This window comes from Chiloscyllium punctatum, chromosome 44 (genome assembly GCF_047496795.1).
Source record: "Chiloscyllium punctatum isolate Juve2018m chromosome 44, sChiPun1.3, whole genome shotgun sequence".
Classification (NCBI taxonomy): domain Eukaryota; kingdom Metazoa; phylum Chordata; class Chondrichthyes; order Orectolobiformes; family Hemiscylliidae; genus Chiloscyllium; species Chiloscyllium punctatum.
In genome coordinates, this window is record NC_092782.1 from 17489484 (window position 1) to 17509398 (window position 19915).

A 19915-nucleotide genomic window follows, 5' to 3' on the forward strand; every position below is an offset into this window, starting at 1 on the left:
CATGCTGACGGTTCATAAATGTTTACCTAGCTGGAGACTATCTACTTGCAATAACTAAGAATTCCTGTTGAGTACAGAAATCTATTCTGTACTTTGTCAATTTGGGTCTGGAAGTCCAGTAAATTGAGGAACTCGATGTGCTTTTTTTTTACAAATTCTGGAAATATTAGGTCTTGATTTTCAGAGCATTACTGCAGTGAGGCTTGTCGTAGACCAGACCAAAATCCCTTAAACTGTATCAAGGAGATGGCCTAGACACTACTTTTTTATTCCATTTAAATTCAGGTCTAAGGAACTGTGCTGTATTCATGCTTTGATTCATCCACTACTAGGTTTTAAGCAAACACACTTTATTCTTACAACACAGTTAAAACACAAACAAAAAAAAATTGATATTTCTTTAACTTTACTGAAATACTTAAAAATAATATATTATTTAACAACTAATCTTCAACTGTTCAACTGAAGCACAATTAAAATCCTGGGTCCATGAGAGCCTGACTCTACCCAATCATGCTTCCTTTGTCTAATTTTTAAAAAACGCTAAGCTGTTTTCCCACTGCTTCTGAAGCAGATATTCCAGCACCACTGAGCAGCACTTCACTACAAGAGAAACAGCATAGAACAATTCTCTCAAAGACACAGTTGTTAGGAGTGAGGCAGAGAAGTCTCTATTTGCTTGGATAAGTGCAGCTCCACCAACACTCAAGCAGTTTGACAGTATCCAGGGCAAAGCAGCCTATCTGGTTAGTACCTCATCCACCACCATAAACATTCATTCTGTCTATCACCAATGTTCAGTGGCAGCAGTGTGCATCATCCACAACAAGCAGTGTATCAACTCAAAGGTTCCATCGACAGTGATTTCTAAACCCTCAACCAACACCACTGAGAAGGACAATAGTTGCAGATACAATGGGAATAGCACCATCTGCAAAATCCCTCCCAAGCCACAGACCAACCTAACTTAGAAATATGTCAGCACTCCTTCAGTGTCACTGGGTCAAAATCCTGTAACTACTTTCTGCAGTGGTATAACGTCCACTCTTGCCTCTTTCTTACCTTTTATGTATCTAAAGAAACTCTTGCAAACTTCTTGTATATTACTAACTAGTTTACCCTCACATTTCATCTTCTACTGCCTTATTGTTTTTTTAGATATCCTCTGCTGGTTTTTAAAGGGTTTCCTATTAATCTTCACCACATTGTATGCTTTTTCTTTTGTTTTTATGCTTGCCCTGACTTCCCTTGACAACCATGGTTGTTTTGTCCTCCCCTTCATATGTTTCTACTGCCATGGGGTGATGTTTTGTCCTCCCCTTCATATGTTTCTACTGCCCTGGGGTGAATTTGTGGTCTGCCTCCTGAATTATCCCCGGACATGCCTGCCAAACAACTCTGGCCAGCTCCCCCATCATAGCTTTGAAGTTACCGTTACTCAACTGTAATACAACATCTGATACCAACTTCTCCCTCTCAAACTGTAGAGTGAATTCTACCGTATTATGGTGACTGCACCCTAGGGATTCTTTCACTTTAAGCTCCCTAATCAAGTCTGCCTCATTATACATCACCAAATCCAGAATTGCCTATTCCCTAGTAGGGTCTACCACAAGCTGTTCCGAAAAAAAAATCTTAGATATTCTACAAATTCCTTTCCTTGGGATCTGCTACCAATCCAATTTTTCCGAATCTACTGACATACTGAAATCCTGTGATTATAATTTATAGTGCCATTTTATTTGCCTTTACCAACATCTAATTTACTTTCTTTTGACTACTGCTACCTGGCCTGTACATAACTCAGATTAGTATTGGAGGTTCCTGAACTCTTATCCAGATTCTACACTTACCGACTCTATATCATGTTTTGCTATCGATTTAATTTTGTTTCTCACCAACAAAGCAACCCCAACCCCTCTGCATGCCCTTTCAATAGGACATACATCGTTGGATATTTAGTTCCCAGCCCTGATCGCCTTAAGATTGTAGGCAGGCCTCTACAATAATTAGTGAAGGGGTGGGGATGTGGGTTAAATGACTTGAAGTTTAAAATGAAAAAAAAAGAAACGGCCTAGTAGGTAGTGAAGAGGAAAACAATAATCAAGTATGACAAGAATGGGCAAGAAATTAGAACCAGAGTTGATAACAATGGTAAGAAGTCAAAGCTTAGGCTTTTTTATCTGAATGCAGTCAGATCAAGGTAGAGGAATTGATGCCACAACTATTGAATTCAATAATGAATGGCAAGGGAAAGAAGCAAAGGGTGGAAGACATCTATCCGCCTCTGAAGAGTTACCTCACTGTAGGAGAAAGTACTAATCAGGAAATAATAGAGGACTGTAACAAGGGCACTGCAATTGTCCTTTAATCTGTATATTGACTGGACAAATCAAATGGGCAAGGCTAACATGGAAGATGAATTTGCAGAGTGTACAATGGATTATTTCTTACTGTTGTATATTGCACAACCTATCCAGGAATTGACTATTTTGGGTCTAGTAATAAGTAATTAAGGAGGATTAATAAGATGTCACAGTTAAGGATTCACTATCAGGTAGGAATTTCAATATGGTGGAATTTCAATTTCAGTTTGAAGGAGAGTACAAAACCATCACCGTCAACTTAAATAAGGGCAATTACAAAGGTATGAAGAAAGTGTGGTCGAAGGAGGGCTGAGAAAATAGACTAAGAAGATGATCACTGTGTAATCAGGGTCAAATACTTAAGCAAACATTTTATAGCATTCAGCAAAGATTAACAAAAGATAATAAAGGAGAGTAGCCAAACAAAAACTATGGCATGGAAAGCAGTGAAAAGTAATGATAGACTACATGATTTTTTTTGTTTTCAGAACCAGCAGCTGATGTCTAAAAACCTAATAAGGGAGAAAATCAACTGTGAAAATAACTCAGCAAAAAAAAAAGCAAATAGCAAGAGCTTCTATCGGTATATACAAAGGAAGAATAGCTAGAATGCATGTGGGACCCTTGGAAGATGCAACTGGAGGATTCATAACAAGGAGCAGACAGATACTTTAAACCAATATTTTGCATTGACCTTCACTATCAAGGACACTATAAAAATTCCAGAGATAACAGATAAACTTAAGTGCTCATGGGAGGAATGGTATTGTAAGAGTCTCTATTATGAGGGATGAAATATTTGACAAATTAATGAGACCAAAGAACCTGGTAAAAACAATGACTGCAGATGCTGGAAACCAGGTTCTGGATTAGTGGTGCTGGAAGAGCACAGCAGTTCAGGCAGCATCCAAGGATGAGAACCTGGTGGCCAGCATCCAAAGTTTTAAAGGAAGGGGCTACAGAGATAGTGGAGGCATTGGTCAAAATATTCCAGAACTCACTGGATGGAAAAGTCACCAATCCCTGTTCAACAAGGGTAGGAAACAGAAAATAAGAGAATATAAGTGAGCTAGCCTAACATCAGTTGTTGGAAAAATGCTAGAATCCATTATTAAAGAAGAAATAAGAGTACGTTTATCAAAGCATAACAGAATTAACACGGTTTATGAAAGGTAAAGCATGCTTGGACAATTTGCTAGAATTCTTTGAGAATATAAGACAAAAGGGATAAAAGGGGAAAATCAATTAATGTAGACTATTTGGATTTCTATACAGCATTCAGTAAGGTTTCACATAAAAGGTTATTGCACAACATAGAAGTTCACGTTAGGTTTAATGCCTTAGCATGGATTGAGGAGGTTTGGTTTACACACAGAAGACAGAATTGAGATTAATGAGTCTTTTTCAGGTTGGAAAGACATAACTTGTGAGTGCAATAAGCATCAGTCCTCGGGGCTCATTTATTTCCTAACTATATTAATGACATGCAGGAGGGAGGGCAAATGCAATATATCCAAATTTGCTGATGATACAAAATTAGGTGGAAGGATTTGTGAGGAGGACATTAGCAATCTGCAAGGGGAGAGTGGCAAAAATTTGTCAGAATTTAATGTAAGAAAGTGAGAGGTTATTACTTTGATAGAAAGAATCAAAACACGTATTTTCACACTTAAATAGAGAGAGGCTGTAAAAAAAGAGCAATGCATAGGGATGTTGGCGTTTTTGTGCATGAAATGTGAAAAATTAGCAAACATATGCAACAAGTGCATAAGGCAGGAAATTGAATTTTGACTTTTGTTGTTAGGGGACTGGAGTCTTGTTACACCTAATGATTCATCTAATTTGCAAATGTACGCATTCACTGCAGTGAATTAATGCTATTTGCAGCATTAACTTCCATTTCCAGAAGTCATACAGAGAACTGTAGAGGTCCACACAGAAGAAAATTAGTAGGAACAATGATTAAAATTGTACATGGCGTTGGTGAGGCCATACCTGGAGTATTGCATACAGTTTTAGTCCCCATATTTAAGGAAATACTGGCATTGGAGGCAGTTTAAAAGAGAGTCACTAAGCTGTTTCCTGTGATGAAGAGAGTCAGTCCTGAAGATGGGTTACATCTGAAATGTTGACTTTTCCACCTCCTCATACTGCTTGGCTTGCTGTGTACTTCCAGCCTCCTGCCTGTCTATTTTTTCATTTTCTGTGATGAAGGCACTGAGACTAATAAAGAATGGCTAAACAAGTTTGGCCTTTAATCATTAGGGTTTAGAAGAATGAGCAGTGATCTTAATGAAACATGTAAGACTCTGAGGGGGCTTGATAGAATGGATGCAGAGATGATGTTTCCAGTGGTGAGGCTATCTTGAACTCGGTGTCATAGTTACAGAATAAGTAGAAATTCATTTAAAACTGAGATTCAAAAGAATCTTGTCAATCAGAGAGTAATAAATGTCTGGAATTTTCCAACCAAGAAAGTTATTGAGGTGACATCACTGAAATTATTTAAAGTGGAGATAGATTTTTGAAATATGTAGGCAGAGGGCTAAATGGAGCTGACAGGAAAGAGGAGTTGAGACGTAGGGCAGATCATCCATCATCTTACAAAAGGATGGAGCAGGCTTGAGGGCTGGAAGGCCTACTCCTGCTCTTACTTCTTATGTTTCTGCTGCCTCTTTCCTTGCCTGGGAATGAAAAAATTCAAACCAAAGTTATTTTGAATTAATGCAGTATATATACCTCATACACTCCAATCATATTATGCACTAAGTCAAAGTGTGAATGCAAAAACGGATTTACGGTGGCTCTGTGGTTAGCACTGTTGCCTCATAGCACCAGGGTCCTGGGTTCGATTCCCGCCTGTCTGTGTGGAGTTTGCACATTCTCCGTGTGTCTGTGCGAGTTTCCTCCGGGTGCTCCGGTTTCCTCCCACAATCACAAAGATGTGCATGTCAGGTGAACTGGCTATACTAAATTGCCCACAGTGTTAGGTGCGTTAGTCAGGGGTAAATATAGGGTAGGGGAATGGGTTTGGGTGGGTTTCTCTTCGGAGGGGCAGTGTGGACTTGTTGGGCCGAAGGGCCTGTTTCCATACTGTAAATAATCTAATCTATAGACTTGCCCATGAACAGAAACATAACCCATCTTCTACAGCATCACTTGTAGACTCAAGATGACAAATACTTTTAGCTGCCCAACTTTACCACAGCATGTTGGTGTAAAGACCATAAGCAGCAGCAGAAGTAAGCCATCCTGCTCATCAACTCTGCTTCACCATTCAATGAGATCATTGCTGATGAAATCATTCTAAACTCTTTCCTGGTTTGTGACAAGTTGCATGTACAGTTTACTTTTCCTATCTCTTCACCTTGCTATTATAGAATAGAACAAAGTTGCACTAAAGGCAAAGTCTAGTCATATTAACAAAGCACAAGTTTAAAGAGACAAATGTTCTAGCCCTTTTTTTGGGGTTATGTTCGAACAAGACAGAGTAAGTAGTTCAAAATGTTGATGTGTAAAAGGAAGAATCCTGAAATTATCCCTGCAGGATTGAGTAACATCATTACTTTGTACTAATCACTTACTGAAATTACTGACATTCGCGAACGCAAGAATTATGCTTTGCTGGTGAATCAGATGGCTAACTCTGACAAATGTGCTGCTATTAATTAATAAAATATTGTTACACACCATAATAGTCAGTCATTTTTGCATTTTTTAAACAGTACAATGAATGACAGGCACAAGGAATAAAATTAGAATTTCACAGTACAGAAGGACGTCATTTAATCCACTGCCTCTGTATCAGCTCCCTACAGAGCTAATCAGCTAGTCCCACTCTCCAGCCCCATCTCCACAGACCTCTACCTTCACCCTGTTCAACTATATATATAGAACATAGAACAGTACAGCACAAAACAGGCCCTTCAGCCCACAATGTTGCGCCGACCACTGATCCTCATGTATGCACCCTCAAATTTCTGTGACCATATGCATGTCCAGTAGTCTCTTAAATGTCTCCAATGACCTTGCTTCCATAACTGCTGCTGCAACGCATTCCATGCTCTCACAACTCTGTGTGTAAAGAATCCGCCTCTGACATCCCCTCTATACTTTCCTCCAACCAGCTTAAAACTATGACCCCTCGTATTAGTCATTTCTGCCTTGGGAAATAGAATCGATAGCCAGAGACTATCTATGCCTCTCATTATCTTGTATACCTCAATTAGGTCCCCTCTCCTCCTCCTTTTCTCAAATGAGAAAAGTCCGAGCTCAGTCAACCTCTCTTCATAAGGTAAGCCCTCCAGTCCAGGCAGCATCCTGATAAACCTCCTCTGAACCCTCTCCAAAGCATCCACATCTTTCCAATAATAGGGCGACCAGAACTGTACGCAGAATTCCAAGTGCGGTCTAACCAAAGTTTTATACAGCTGCAACAAGATCTCACGACTCTTAAACACAATTCCCCTGTTAATGAAAGCCAATACACCATATGCTTTCTTAACAACCCTGTCCACTTGGGTGGCCATCTTAAGGGATCTATGTACCTGCACACCAAGATCCCTCTGTTCCTCCACACTGCCAAGAATCCTATCCTTAATCCTGTACTCAGCTTTCAAATTCGACCTTCCAAAATGCATCACCTCGCATTTATCCAGGTTGAACTCCGTCTGCCACCTCTCAGCCCATCTCTGCATCCTGTTAATGTCCCGCTGCAGCCTACAACAGCCCTCTATACTGTCAACGACACCTCCAACATTTGTGTCGTCTGCAAATTTGCTAACCCATCCTTCAATCCCCTCATCCAAGTCATTAATAAAAATTACAAAGAGTAGAGGCCCAAGGACAGAGCCCTGTGGAACACCACTCACCACAGACTTCCAGGCAGAATATTTTCCTTCTACTACCACTCGCTGTCTTCTGTCGGCCAGCCAATTCTGTATCCAGACAGCCAAGTTCCCCTGTATCCCATTCCTCCTGACCTTCTGAATGAGCCTACCATGGGGAAGCTTATCAAATGCCTTGCTGAAGTCCACATACACCACATCCACAGCTCGACCCTCATCAACATTTCTAGTCACATCCTCAAAGAACTCGATAAGGTTTGAGGGGCATGACCTGCCCCTCACAAAGCCATGTTGACTGCATTTAATCAAGCCATGCTCTTCCAGATGGTCATAAATCCTATCCCTCAGAATCCTTTTAACACCTGAGACTTACTGGTCTGTAATTGCTGGGGATATCTGGCTCTCTTTTGGAACCTCTTATGGAATCTGCCTCCACCACTTTCCCAGGCAGCGCATTCTAAATCCTAACAACTCTGAGTAAAGAAGTCTTTCTTCATCTCACTCTAAGCTCTCCTGCTGACAATCCTGAGGTTGTGACTACTAGTTACTGACATACTAACCAGTGGAAACTCCTGCCAAAATTGTTCATAATTTTGAACACCTCAATAAGGTTACCTCTTAATCTTGTCTGCTCCAGGGAAAACAAGGTCAATCTCTCTCATCTTTCCTTGTAACTAAAATCCTTCACTCCTGGTATCATTCCATTAAATCTCCTTTGATCTCTCTCCAGGGCTTTAACATTATTACTTAAATAAAGTGCCCAGAACTAAACGCAATACTCCAAATGTGGTTTGATCAAAGATTTGTTGAGGTGTAGCATTACTTCCTTGCTTTTGTACTCTATGCCTCTATTTATAAATCCAAAGTTCCTATAAGTCCAATCAACAACTGTATGTTGGTTGTAATGTACCAGGTTTATTGCTATCATTGTAACTTAGCTGAGAACACATTTGAAGGTCACAATATTAGCATAGATCCATGAATCAATCAATTTAAATTGATTCAAACATCCTATGCAATTGAAAACAAATGACGTCACTTATTTTTGAAAACAGTTATGAGCAATACTGTGCTTTATGCCCTATGGTTCAATATATCAGCCAAGGATTTGAAGTACATCTGAGGTTGACTGTATCTCATTTAAGAGATACATTGGTGCAGTGGTAATGTCACTAGACAATAATCCAGAGCCCAGTTTAGTGCACTAGAGATATTGATTCAAATCTCACCATAACACCTGTTAAATTTAAATTCAATTAATCAAATCTAATCTCAGTACTGTTGACCATGAAATAAGCATAAAAACACATTTGGTTCATTAATATCCTTTAGGGAAGGAAACCTGCCATTCTCACTTGGTCGGGTCAAGATGGTATTGCAAGCCCACAGCAAAATACTTGGCTCTAAGTGCCCTCTCAAAGCACCTAGCAAACGACTCAGTTCAAGGGCATTAGGAATATGCAATAGATGCTGGCCTTGCCAGTGATGCCCATATCGTAGATAAGAAAGACAGTCAGTCAGCCTTTCTGAATCCAGCAGAGCTCGCACTGGTACCAAAATGATAATGTTAAAATAAAGAATGAGTCACATTTTCAAGAAAAAGTCGAGGTTATGGTGAGAGTTAGTACAGAATGGTTTATTGACATTAAAGAAAACAATTTAATGCGCTTCTCTGGTTTATATGGCGTAGTATTTTATACAGTATAAAATAAATACACTTGTTGACTTATAGCCTCAGCTAAGGTTTGATAATGCCCATCTTCTAGTCAATGGATCAAACAACAGATATGATACATTCTAATAACCAGGCTACCATGACAAGGTTTCTCCAAGTCTCAGTACATTTAGTTATAAATAGTGAGCAGGTAAAGGCACATTCCAGTTTGCAAGTTCCTTGTTGACTGGTGGATGAATCAGAACTAAAGGGTAGCTGCTGATTAAAAATACAAAGCATAAAATTCAAACAAGATCCCAGTTTGAGGCCACATATTTACAAATTATTATTTACATCTGTTAAAACAGTCTGTAAATTACAAGCTTAATAACTTTTCACTTTTGCTGTAATGAAAAATGGCACTTTCTACAAAGGCATCGCATTTCAACTTAACAGGTTTTGTAGTAGTCTGACACCCATTTTCAATAAAAAGCAAATGCCTCAGGCACTATTTCCACAGATTATATCTTTCAAGCTCTGGAATATATCACAATAAAGCATGTTTAACAGCTTCATTACTTAAAATGTTTTTGATCAGCAGTTGGTAAGTTATGTTAAATGTAATCAAAAACTCTAATTATTGGAGGCTCCTCAAACTCCTAAAATATTTCAATAATTTACATCCTGATGAAATCATAGAGATGTAACAGCATGGAAGGAGACCCTTCGGTCCAACCTGTCCATGCCAACCAGGTATCCCAACCCAATCTAGTCCCACCTGCCAGCACCCGGCCCATATCCCTCCAAACCAATTCATATACCCATCCAAATGCCTTTTAAATGTTGCAATTGTACCAGACTCCTCCACATCTTCTGTCAACAAAACAAAAAATCAATATAAGGCAGTCAACCCATTGTCCCTTCACTAGTAGTTGAAGGGGAAATTCCATTAAATTTGTTTTCAGTAATTCTCTTGCAACTACCAGGTTTCATTGAATTTGCACAGTAGCAGAGTATCATATCTTGCAAAATGTTCAATTTGAGAAACAAACTAGACCGTCCATTCATGTGGTTGGTTTTCTTACATGCAAACATCAACCTGCTGCTGAGTATTTTCCATGATTTAGTCAAAGAGATAGACAGAACAGAAACAGACTATTCGGTCCAACTTGAACATGCCGACCAGATATCCTAAATTAATCTAGTCTAGTTTTCCAGTATTTGGCCCATACCTCTCTCAGCCCTTCCAACTCATATATCCATCCAGATGCTTTTAAATATTGTAACTGTACCAGCCTCCACCACTACTTCTGGCAGCTCATTCCATACATGCACCAGCCTCTACTTGAAAACGTTGCCCCTTATGTTCCTTTTAAATCTTTCTTCGATCACCTTAAAGCTATGCCCTCCAGTTTCGGACTCCTCCACCCTGTGGAAAAGATTTTGCCTATTGGCCCTTTCCATGCCTCTCATGATTTTATAAACCTCTATAAGGTCACCCCAGGGTAAATAGCCCCAGTCTATTCAGCCACTCATTCTAGCTCAAATCCTCCAACCCTGGCAACAGTCTAGTCAATCTTTTCTGAAACCTTTCAAGTTTCACAACATCCTTCCTATTGCAGGGAGACTGGAATTGCACGCAGTATTCTAACAGTGGCCTAACCAATGTCCTGTACAGCTGCAACATGACCTTCCAATTCCTATACTCAATGCACTGACCAATAAAGGAAACCAAACCAAACACCTTCTTCACTATTCTATCTACCTTCACTTTGAAGGAACAATGAACCTGCACTTCAAAGTCTCTTTATCCAGCAAGACTCCCCAGTCTTGCTGACCATTAAGTATATAAGTCCTGCCCTGATTTGTCTTCCCAAATTGCAGCACCTCACATTTATTTAAATTAAACTCCATCTGCTTACTCATTGTCCCATTAGCCCATGTGATCAAGGTCCTGCAAGGTAACCTTCTTCACTGTCCACACATCTTCAATTTTGACAAAATGCAACAAGTGCAGTACCGATCCTTGTGGCACTGCATTGGTCACAGGCCTCCAGTCTGTAAAGCAACCCTCCTCCACCACCACCCTGTCTTCTATCTTCGAACCAGTTCTATATACAAATCCCTGGTTCTCCCTCTATTCCATGTGAACTAACTTTGATAATCAGTCTATCATGAGGAACTTTGTTGAACACCTTAGTGAAGTCCACATGACGTACACCGCTTTGCCCTCATCAAGCCTCTCCATGACTTCCTCAAAAAATATCAAGTTAATAAGATACTATTTCCCGTTTTGACTATCCCTAATCAGTCCTTACCTCTCCAAATACAAGTAAATCTTGTCCCTCAGGATTCCCTCCAACAACTTGCCCACCATCAATGTCAGGCTCACCAGTTGCAATTCCCTGGCTTTTCCTTACCACCTTTCTTAAATAGTGGCACCACGTTAGCCAACTTCCAGTCTTCTGACACCTCATCTGCGGCTATCAATGATATATATCTCAGTAAGAGGCCCAGCAATCACTTCTCTAGTTTCTGTCCCAGGGATTTTATTTTCACTTCGTTATGGATTTGTGGGATGTAGGCATCACTGGTTGGCCAGCATTTGAATGCCCCTTCCTAATTGGCAGCATGGAGGCTCAGTGGTTAACACTGCTGCCTCACAGCACCAGGGACCCAGGGTTTGATTCCAGCCTTGGGTCACTGCCTGTGTAGAGTTTGCACATTATCCCCCACATCTGCATGGGGTGTGCTCGGGTGCTCCGGGTCCGCCCGCATTCCAAAGATATGTAGGTTAGATGAATTGGCCATGCTAAATTGCCCATAGCATTCAGGGATGTGTAGGTTAGGTGTATTAGTTAGGGATAAGTATCAAGTTTGGGTTTGGGTTTGGGTGGGATACTTCGGAGGGTTGGTGTGGACTTGTTGGGCTGAATGGTCTGTTTCCAAACTGTAAGGATTCTATGATTCTAATTGTCCTTGAGAAGGTGGTGTTGAGCTGCCTTCTTGAGCTACTGCAGTCCACCTGCTGTGGATCGACCCACGATGCCATTGAGGAGGGAACTCCAAGATTTTGATCCAGCGACAGTGAAGGAACAGCAATATAATTCCAAGTCAGGATGGTGAGTGGCTTGGTGTGGACCTTGAAAGTGGTGGTGTTTCCATAGATCTACTGCCCTTATCCATCTAGATAGAAATGGTCATAGGGTTGAAAGGTGCTTCTGAGGATCTTTGGTAAATTTCTGCAGTGCATCTTGTAGATAGTACACGCTGCTGTTACTGAGCATCAGTGGAGGAGGGAATGAATGCTTGTAAATGTTATGCCAATCAAGCAGACTGCTTTGTCCTGGATGGTGTCAAGCTTCTTAAGTGTTGTTGGGGCTGCTCTCATCCAGGCAAATGGGGAGCATCCCATCACACTCCTGACTTGTGCCTTGTAGATGGTGAACAGGCTTTTGGGAGCGGGTGGTGAGTTACTCTCTACAGTATTCCTAGCTTTGACCGGCTGTTGTCGCCACTGTGTTTTGTGGTGACTGCAGTTGAGTTTCTGGTTAATAATAACTTGAGGATATTGACAGTGGGGGATTCAGTGATGGCAACATTGTTGAATGTTAAGGGGCAATGCCTTATTCAGGATGGTCATAGATTTGCATTTATATAGCGCAAACGTTAGTTGCCACTTGTCAGCTCAAGTCTATCTGGATACTATCCAGATCTTGTTGCATTTGAACATGGGCTGCCTCAGTATTTGAGGAGTTTGAGAACATAGCATAATCATCAGCCAACGTCCGCAGTTCTCGCCTTATGGAGGAGGGAAGGTCATTGATGAAGCAGTTGATGATGATTGGGTTGAGGACACTATTCTGAGGAACTCCTGCAGAGGTGTCCTGGAACTGAGATGACTGACCTCCAACAATCACAACCATCTTCCTATGTGTCAGGTATGACACCAACCAACCACCGGACAGTTTGTTCCCGATACCCATTGATTGCAGTTTTGCTAGGGCTCGGTCAAATGCAGCCTTGATGTCAAGGTCCGTCACTCTCATCTCACCTCTGGAATTCAGCTCTTTTTGTCCATGTTTGAACTAAGGTTGTAATGACGTCAGGAGCTGAAAGGCCCGGGCAGAACACAAACTGGGCGTTACTGAACAGGTTATTGCTGAGCAAGTGCTGCTTGATAGCACTATCGATGACACCTTCCATTATTTTAGTTATGATTGAGAGTATACTGATGGGACAGTAATTGGCCGGTTGGATTTGTGCTAGGTTTTATGTATTTGGGCAATTTTCCACATTGTTGGGTAGATACCAGTGTTGTGACTGTACTGGAACACCTTTAAGACATCCAGTACCACCTCCTCTGTAATATGGACAATTTTCAAGATGTCGATATTTATTTCTCCACATTCTATACTTTCCACGTCTTACTTCACAGTAAACACTGATGCAAAATACTCTTTTAGTATCTCTCTGATCTCCTGCAGTTCCACACACCAGCGGCCTTATTGAACTTTAAATGGGCCCTATTATCTCCCTAGATAATAGGAGTTTTAGTCCTTAACGTATTTATAAAATCTGTTTGGATTCTCCTGAACCCTATTTGTCTAAGCTATTTCATGTATTCCTTTTGCCCCTTCTGATTTCCCTCTTATGGATACGCCTATTGCCTTTATACTCTTCTGAGAAATCACTCAATCTCTACTGTCTATACCTGAAATATGGTTCCTTCCTTTTTCTTGACCAAAACCTCAATTTCTCCAGCATTGCCTATACATACCACCCTTGCCCTTCACATTAACAGGAACATACCGTTTCTGGACTTGTGTTAGCTCATTTTTGAAGGCTTCCTATTTTTCAGCCATCCCTTTACCTGCAAACATCCGTCCCTAATCTTGGCAGTAACCCACCTACCTGACTGTATTTGCAGTTTTTCTACCTTCCTACAGCACACATCCATTATACTCCCTAACTTCTGTAAATTCCTCATTGCCACTAACTGCTGCTCCAACCGATCCATGCGCTCAGATAGGATTCGCAACCCAATATACTTACTGCAGACATAATCATCAGTAACATGGAAACTCTCCCTAATCTCCCACATCTGACAAGCAGAGTACATCACTCTACTAAAGGAAATCTTTGCACCTTAATCAACAGCCCAGAAAACAGCTCAGTCTCACTCCTCTAAAAAACACTGCTCCAGGCTAGCTTAGTACCTTTTTTAATATTTTCACAGTGTAATTAAGAGGCAGATCTCGATAAAAGCATATAATCAAAAAATAATTCTTTCCACTCAATATTATAAATTTACAAATCAAAAACAGTAAGGTTACAGCAAAGGCAGCAGCTGTGCAGGTTACTGCATGGTCAGACATCCCTGTAGGTTTCGTTCTCCTGATGTTCACTTGATATAAGTTTTCTCTTCCAAAGGAGATACAGTGAACTCCTGGACGAGACTATGAAACTGATGAAATGCATCAACTGAAATCAGAACTTAAAATCAAGATTTTCAAATTGTTAATCTCTGGAAAGCTGCTTTAATATTGCCCGCGTACCTCAGCCATTTGATGTTCAGAAATCTGCTGCGCCAGCTCCTCCATATTGTTTGCCATTCAGAATACTCATGGGCACTTCCTGCAAGAAATACATACAAATAGTTATTTTGTCGTAAAAAAACTTAAATACTGCTGAAAAGACACACTTTGTTGAAGCTTCTTGTTTAAATTTAAAGAACATTGGCTATTAATTGCCAGTCATAATCTAACTGACGCACTTTGTTGTGGTCCCAGCTAATGGTAATGCTGGATAAGTCAGATCCTAGAATGTAACCTGGCTTGATAAGCTCATGTATTTAAGTTCTGCAGTTGATTAACATGGTGGTTTGTCATGAAAACATAAATCATACGAGGAGCCAGATATCCTTTAATAACAACAGAAACATTTATTAGACAAGTAAATAGACAAAGCTATATCAATATATATGGAAAAGGTATAAAGATCTTAACATAGTCAAAGTTTGCACCTATTTCTCATGTCATCTCTTATACAGACTCATTCCCAGAGAAGTATCACATCTCAGCTTTTAAATCTTTACTTAACTGACACTTTCCCGTTTCTTCTTCTCGAATTGTAGAGATAATCTTTCAATATCAAGTCAATTGGTTTGAAACTTACACAATTCTGGTTACCTAAATCTTTTCAGTTTAACTTAAATAAACTGAAGTTTTCTATCTAACCTCCCATGGCTTGACTGGGTTCCCTGAACTGACTTGATTCTCCTGCTAGAAGAAACTGTTCTATTTTCTGAACTGTATTGCTCTGAACGAATAGCATGGTCCTTTTGTCCTGAAGCCGAAGTTAAATGAATTCTACCTGCCATGAATGCAATATTTAAACATGTTATCCATTAATACCACAGAGCTTCTCCCAGGCATGCTTTCTTGAAACTGATGTACATATGAAAATACAAATTAGGAGAAGGAGCAGGCTATTCAGCTCATTAAGCCTGTTTCGCCCTTCCATAAGATAATGCCTGACCTGATTGTGACCTCAAATCTCCATTCCCGCCTACCTTTAATAAACTTTCACTTGATTGCACAAGAATCCATTTCCCTTTGCCTTAAAAATGTACAAGGACCCTGTTTCTACCACCATTTCAGGAAGAGAGTTCCAAAGACTCTCAACCCTGAGGGAAAAAAAATTGGCTCACCTGTTTAAAATGTGTGACCCTGATATTTAAACAACAACCTCTCTGACAATAGGAAACATCCTCTCCATATCTACTCGGTCAGCACCACTCCAGAGCTTACACATTTCACTTATCTTTCTAAACTCTGGTGGCAAAAGCCTAGCTTGTCCGACATTTCCTCATGATATAGCACACCTCGTCTCATAACCCATTTCAGGTACAAATTTGATAATCCTCCTGTGAACCATTCCAATGCATTTACATCCTTCCTTAAATAAGGTGCCCAACACTATATGTAGCACTCCAGGGGCAGCCTTATCAGTGCCCTGTATAACTGAAACATAAGCTCCTGACACTTGTATCCAACTTGCCTTGTGCAAAATGATAACAGATCATTAGCTTTGCTAACACTTGGTGAACCTGCATACTATATCTTTGTCGATCGTCAGAAAACCCTTTTTTCAGTTCACTAATGTTCTTTAGGGAAAGGAAATTGCTGTCCATACATGGTTTGGTATACATGTGAATCCAGACCACAACAGTGTGGTTGACACATATCTGACCCCTGGGCATTTATGTATTATTAATAAATACAGGCATTGGCTGGAGACACCCATACACTGTGAATGAATTTTTTAAAAAACTTCAATTACTTTTTTGAATAAAAATTTTTATTCAAAGAGTCAAAAAGAAAAAGAGAGGTTTAGGAAACTGAAACCAAACAAGACCTTTGAGGAACATAAAGGAAGTAGAAGTGAACAAGAAATTAGGCAGGTTAGAAAGGGCCACAAAATGGTCTTGGCAAGTATGATTATGGGAAGATGCAAGGCATTTTATACATATATTAGGAGCAAGAGGGTTACTAGGGAAAGGGTAGATGCAATTAAGGACAAAGGAGGGAAATAAACGTTGAGCTAGAGGAAGTGGGTGAGGTCCTAACGAGTACTTTGCATCGGTGTTCACTATGTAGAAGGACATGGAGAGTAAAATTAAAGAGGGATATGCTGACATTTTCATGTCAATATTGAGGAGATGGTGTTGGGTGTCTGTTAGGATCTGTCCCAGGATGCTGACTGAGACTAGGAAGGAGATTGCTGGGGCTTTGACAGAGATGTTTATAACCTCTTTAGCCACAAAGTCCCAGAAGATTAGAGAATAATCAATGTCATTCCCTGTTTAAGAAGACCAACAGGAAAATCCAGAACATTATAGGCTAGGGAGCCTTACGTCAGTGGTAGGAGAATTATTGTAGAATATTCTTAGGGACAGGACTTACTTGCATTTGGAAAAGAAAGAAATTATTGGGGAAAATCAGGATGGGTGAAGTCTTGTCTCACAAACTTGTAGAGAGTTTTGAAGGAGTGACAAAAATGATTGATGAGGGGTAAGGCAGTGGATGTTGTCTACATGGACTTGATTGAAACATTTGATAAGTTATCTAATGGTAGGCTAGTCCAGAAGATTAAGTTGCATAAAACCATGGTGAGTTGGCAAATTGGATGCAAAATTGGCTTGGTCATAGAAAACAGAGGGTGGTTGTGGAGGGCTGTTTTCCTGACTGAAGGTCTGTGACCAGTGGTGCTCCTTGAGAATCAGTGTTGGAACCTCTGTTGTTTGCGATATATATATATAAACGACTTAGATCAAAATGTAGCTTGTCTGATTAGTAAATTTGCAGACATGAAAATTAGTGGAATTGTGAATCTTGAGGAAGGTTATCAAAGGATGCAGCAGGACTTCGATCAGGTGGAGTTGGGCAGAGAAATGGCAGATGGAATTTAATCCTGACAAGTGTGAGATGATACATTTTAAAGATCAGATTCAAGAGGAAATTATACTATTTAACAGGGTGTTTATCTCCCTGAAAGTGGGAGTAATTCAGAACGGCAACATGGTCAGCACAAAGTGGGCTAAAGGGTCTATTCCTATGCTATACTACTTTACATTCTAAATCACCTCTTGGTCCTGCCTTTCATATTTGGGAACGACTGCTGGAACAACAATAACTAATCAAAAAGATTACAGCCTTTTTTACTTTAGATTTCTCCATAGATTTATTTTGTAAGTAAAGTTTAAAAGAGAGATAACTAGGATAAAGGTAGAAAAGCTATTATGCAGAGAAATCAGGTTTCCTTCTATTCCCTTTAGACTTCACTTTTAGTGTAAGGAACTGTTTGCAAACAATCTTTGGTTCTCGTTGTGCTAGTTTTTTTTAGGAGGTATATCGATGGCTAGAAAAAGTTGGGAGTCTAATCGATGCAGAACTTCCAGAATTTGAGTTAGCTGCAATATCAGTCAGTGGATGGGAACAATAGTACTAGGGAGGTAGTAAACAAAAAAATTTTAACTGTTTTACAATTCTCAGCTGCATGCCCAGCACAGAAGCTCCTGCTTCGTTAATATCCTTTAATGTATGTCTGGAGCAAAATTTCCACTTTGAGCACCATTTAGTTTCGAACTTAAATCTTTAGATCTAAGGAGGCCCCAAATACCAAAATGTAGCCCCAATACTCTAAACATAACATCCAAGAAACAGAATATTTTGATTCTTGATACAGTATATCAAAACACAGGGACGATGTGAAGTTGGAGATCATTACTTTCAGTCTTTATCTGGGATATCCCAGGTGTGTGAGGGTGTTGTGGGGACAGTTTGCAGGGAGGCTTTTGTTTATCTTTTTCAGTCAAGGTTTTTACAGTCTGGGTACAGAGCAGTTTGGAGAAGGGAAGAGAGAGATCTTCCAGGAGCTATAAAAACAGATGGAACCATAATAAAGGGTTACTGGAAACAAGGATTTGGAGTCACTGAATAAATTTGTGGCAAGACTCACAGTTGAGCTTCCTCCATCAGAGCTGTGCTCAAAATACACATAAACCAAAAATATTCAATCACAAGGACCTTCATTCAGAGAAAAGTTGCCCCCATAAGTAGGATCACCAGAATCTGAGAAGCTGCTCCTTAATCATGGGTTGATTCTCTCATGCACTTTCTGCCGATAGTCTTTGAAAATAAACCTAAGTCAATGCCAAAGCTGGGGCAGTTGGGCCTTTGCAGGGGATCCCAAGACTAGTGTGCAGTTTTCGGGGGTGAGCAGGCTGCAAAAGCAAAAGAGGTGGGAGGTGATTAGACAGAAGTGATTGCAAGGGACATGGGGTAGTGCAAGAAGGTAGAGGTGGGGTGGCAAGGAGAGGCCCAAAGAGAGGCTGCAAATGACAGAAAACTGTTTTAAACTTGCCAACAAAAGAATACTTAGCTGACTCGGAGGTAGGAAAATTTGTAATCATTCCTTGCAAAGGAATGTGGAATCTCAAGCTTAAGGCTGCATTTGTTCAGAGGTTACTGTCTAGGGAAAAGGTGCTGAATACTTCTATTGTAATGAAGACTGTGTCAATTGTTAAACTGAGATATAGTTTTTTTAATAAAAGAGTAGTAATTGCCTAGTTAAAATATTTTAGCTTTGTCCTTATGCAATAGAAATACATGAGCTGAGACACCACTAATCTATGTAAGTTTGGAATGATGGATTTTTGCATGTACAGCCATGTTACTTGGAAAAATAAACTGTTATTAACTTAGATCTATTATCTTTTACCAATTTAAATTTATGATGTCTCAGAATTAATGGTGTGTGTGTGCGTGTGTGGGCTTTAATTTTCATAGATGACTGCTAATTATTAAGGATTTTGATGAATTCTTCCAATTCCATTTCTTGACAGCCCAAAGACCTCATATGTCAATGCAGGTTGTTACACTTGACTATATGAAGAAGTGACCACGAACGCTGATGAGGGCAGGGCAGTATAAATAGTCTATATGGATTTCAGTAAGGCCTTTGATAAGTTTCCACATGCTAGGCTGCTCTGGAAGGTTAGATTACATGGAATCCAGTGCAAGCTGGCAAATTGGATACACAATTGACTTGATGGTAGGAAGCAGAGGGTATTAGTGGAAGGATGCTTGTCAGACTGGAGGCCTGTGACTAGTAGTATCCCTCAAGTGTCAGTGCTGGGCCCATTGCTGTTTGTTATCGAGATCAATGATTTGGATGAGAATGTACAAGGCACGATTAGTAAGTTTGCTGATGACACTGAAATTGTTGGTATCGCGGACAGCGATGAAGGGTATCAGAAATTACAAGACCTTGAACAACTGGAGAAGTGAGTCGAGAAATGCAAATGGAGTTTAATTTAGATAAGTGTGAGGTTTTGCATTTTGCGAATTCAATCAAGGTAGAGGTTTTATGGTGAATGGTAGGGCCTTAAGAGGTGTGGCAGAACAGAGGGATCTTGGACTTCAGGTTCACAATTCTCTTAAAGTTGAGTCTCAGGTAGATAGAACAGTGAAGGCAGGTTTTGA

The 19915-nt window shown here is 40.1% G+C and overlaps 1 protein-coding gene across 10 annotated transcripts in view; it reads right to left on the bottom strand.

Moving 5' to 3' along the window:
* Positions 1-19915, bottom strand: part of nr2c1 (nuclear receptor subfamily 2, group C, member 1) — a 126523-nt gene that overhangs the window by 52335 nt on the left and 54273 nt on the right. For all 10 annotated transcript variants that reach the window (XM_072562372.1, XM_072562371.1, XM_072562377.1 and 7 more), the window contains one exon: positions 14426-14504. In XM_072562372.1, coding sequence (XP_072418473.1) covers positions 14426-14482 — 57 coding nt within the window. In that variant the 5' untranslated portion in view covers positions 14483-14504. The remainder of the gene's footprint in view (positions 1-14425; positions 14505-19915) is intronic.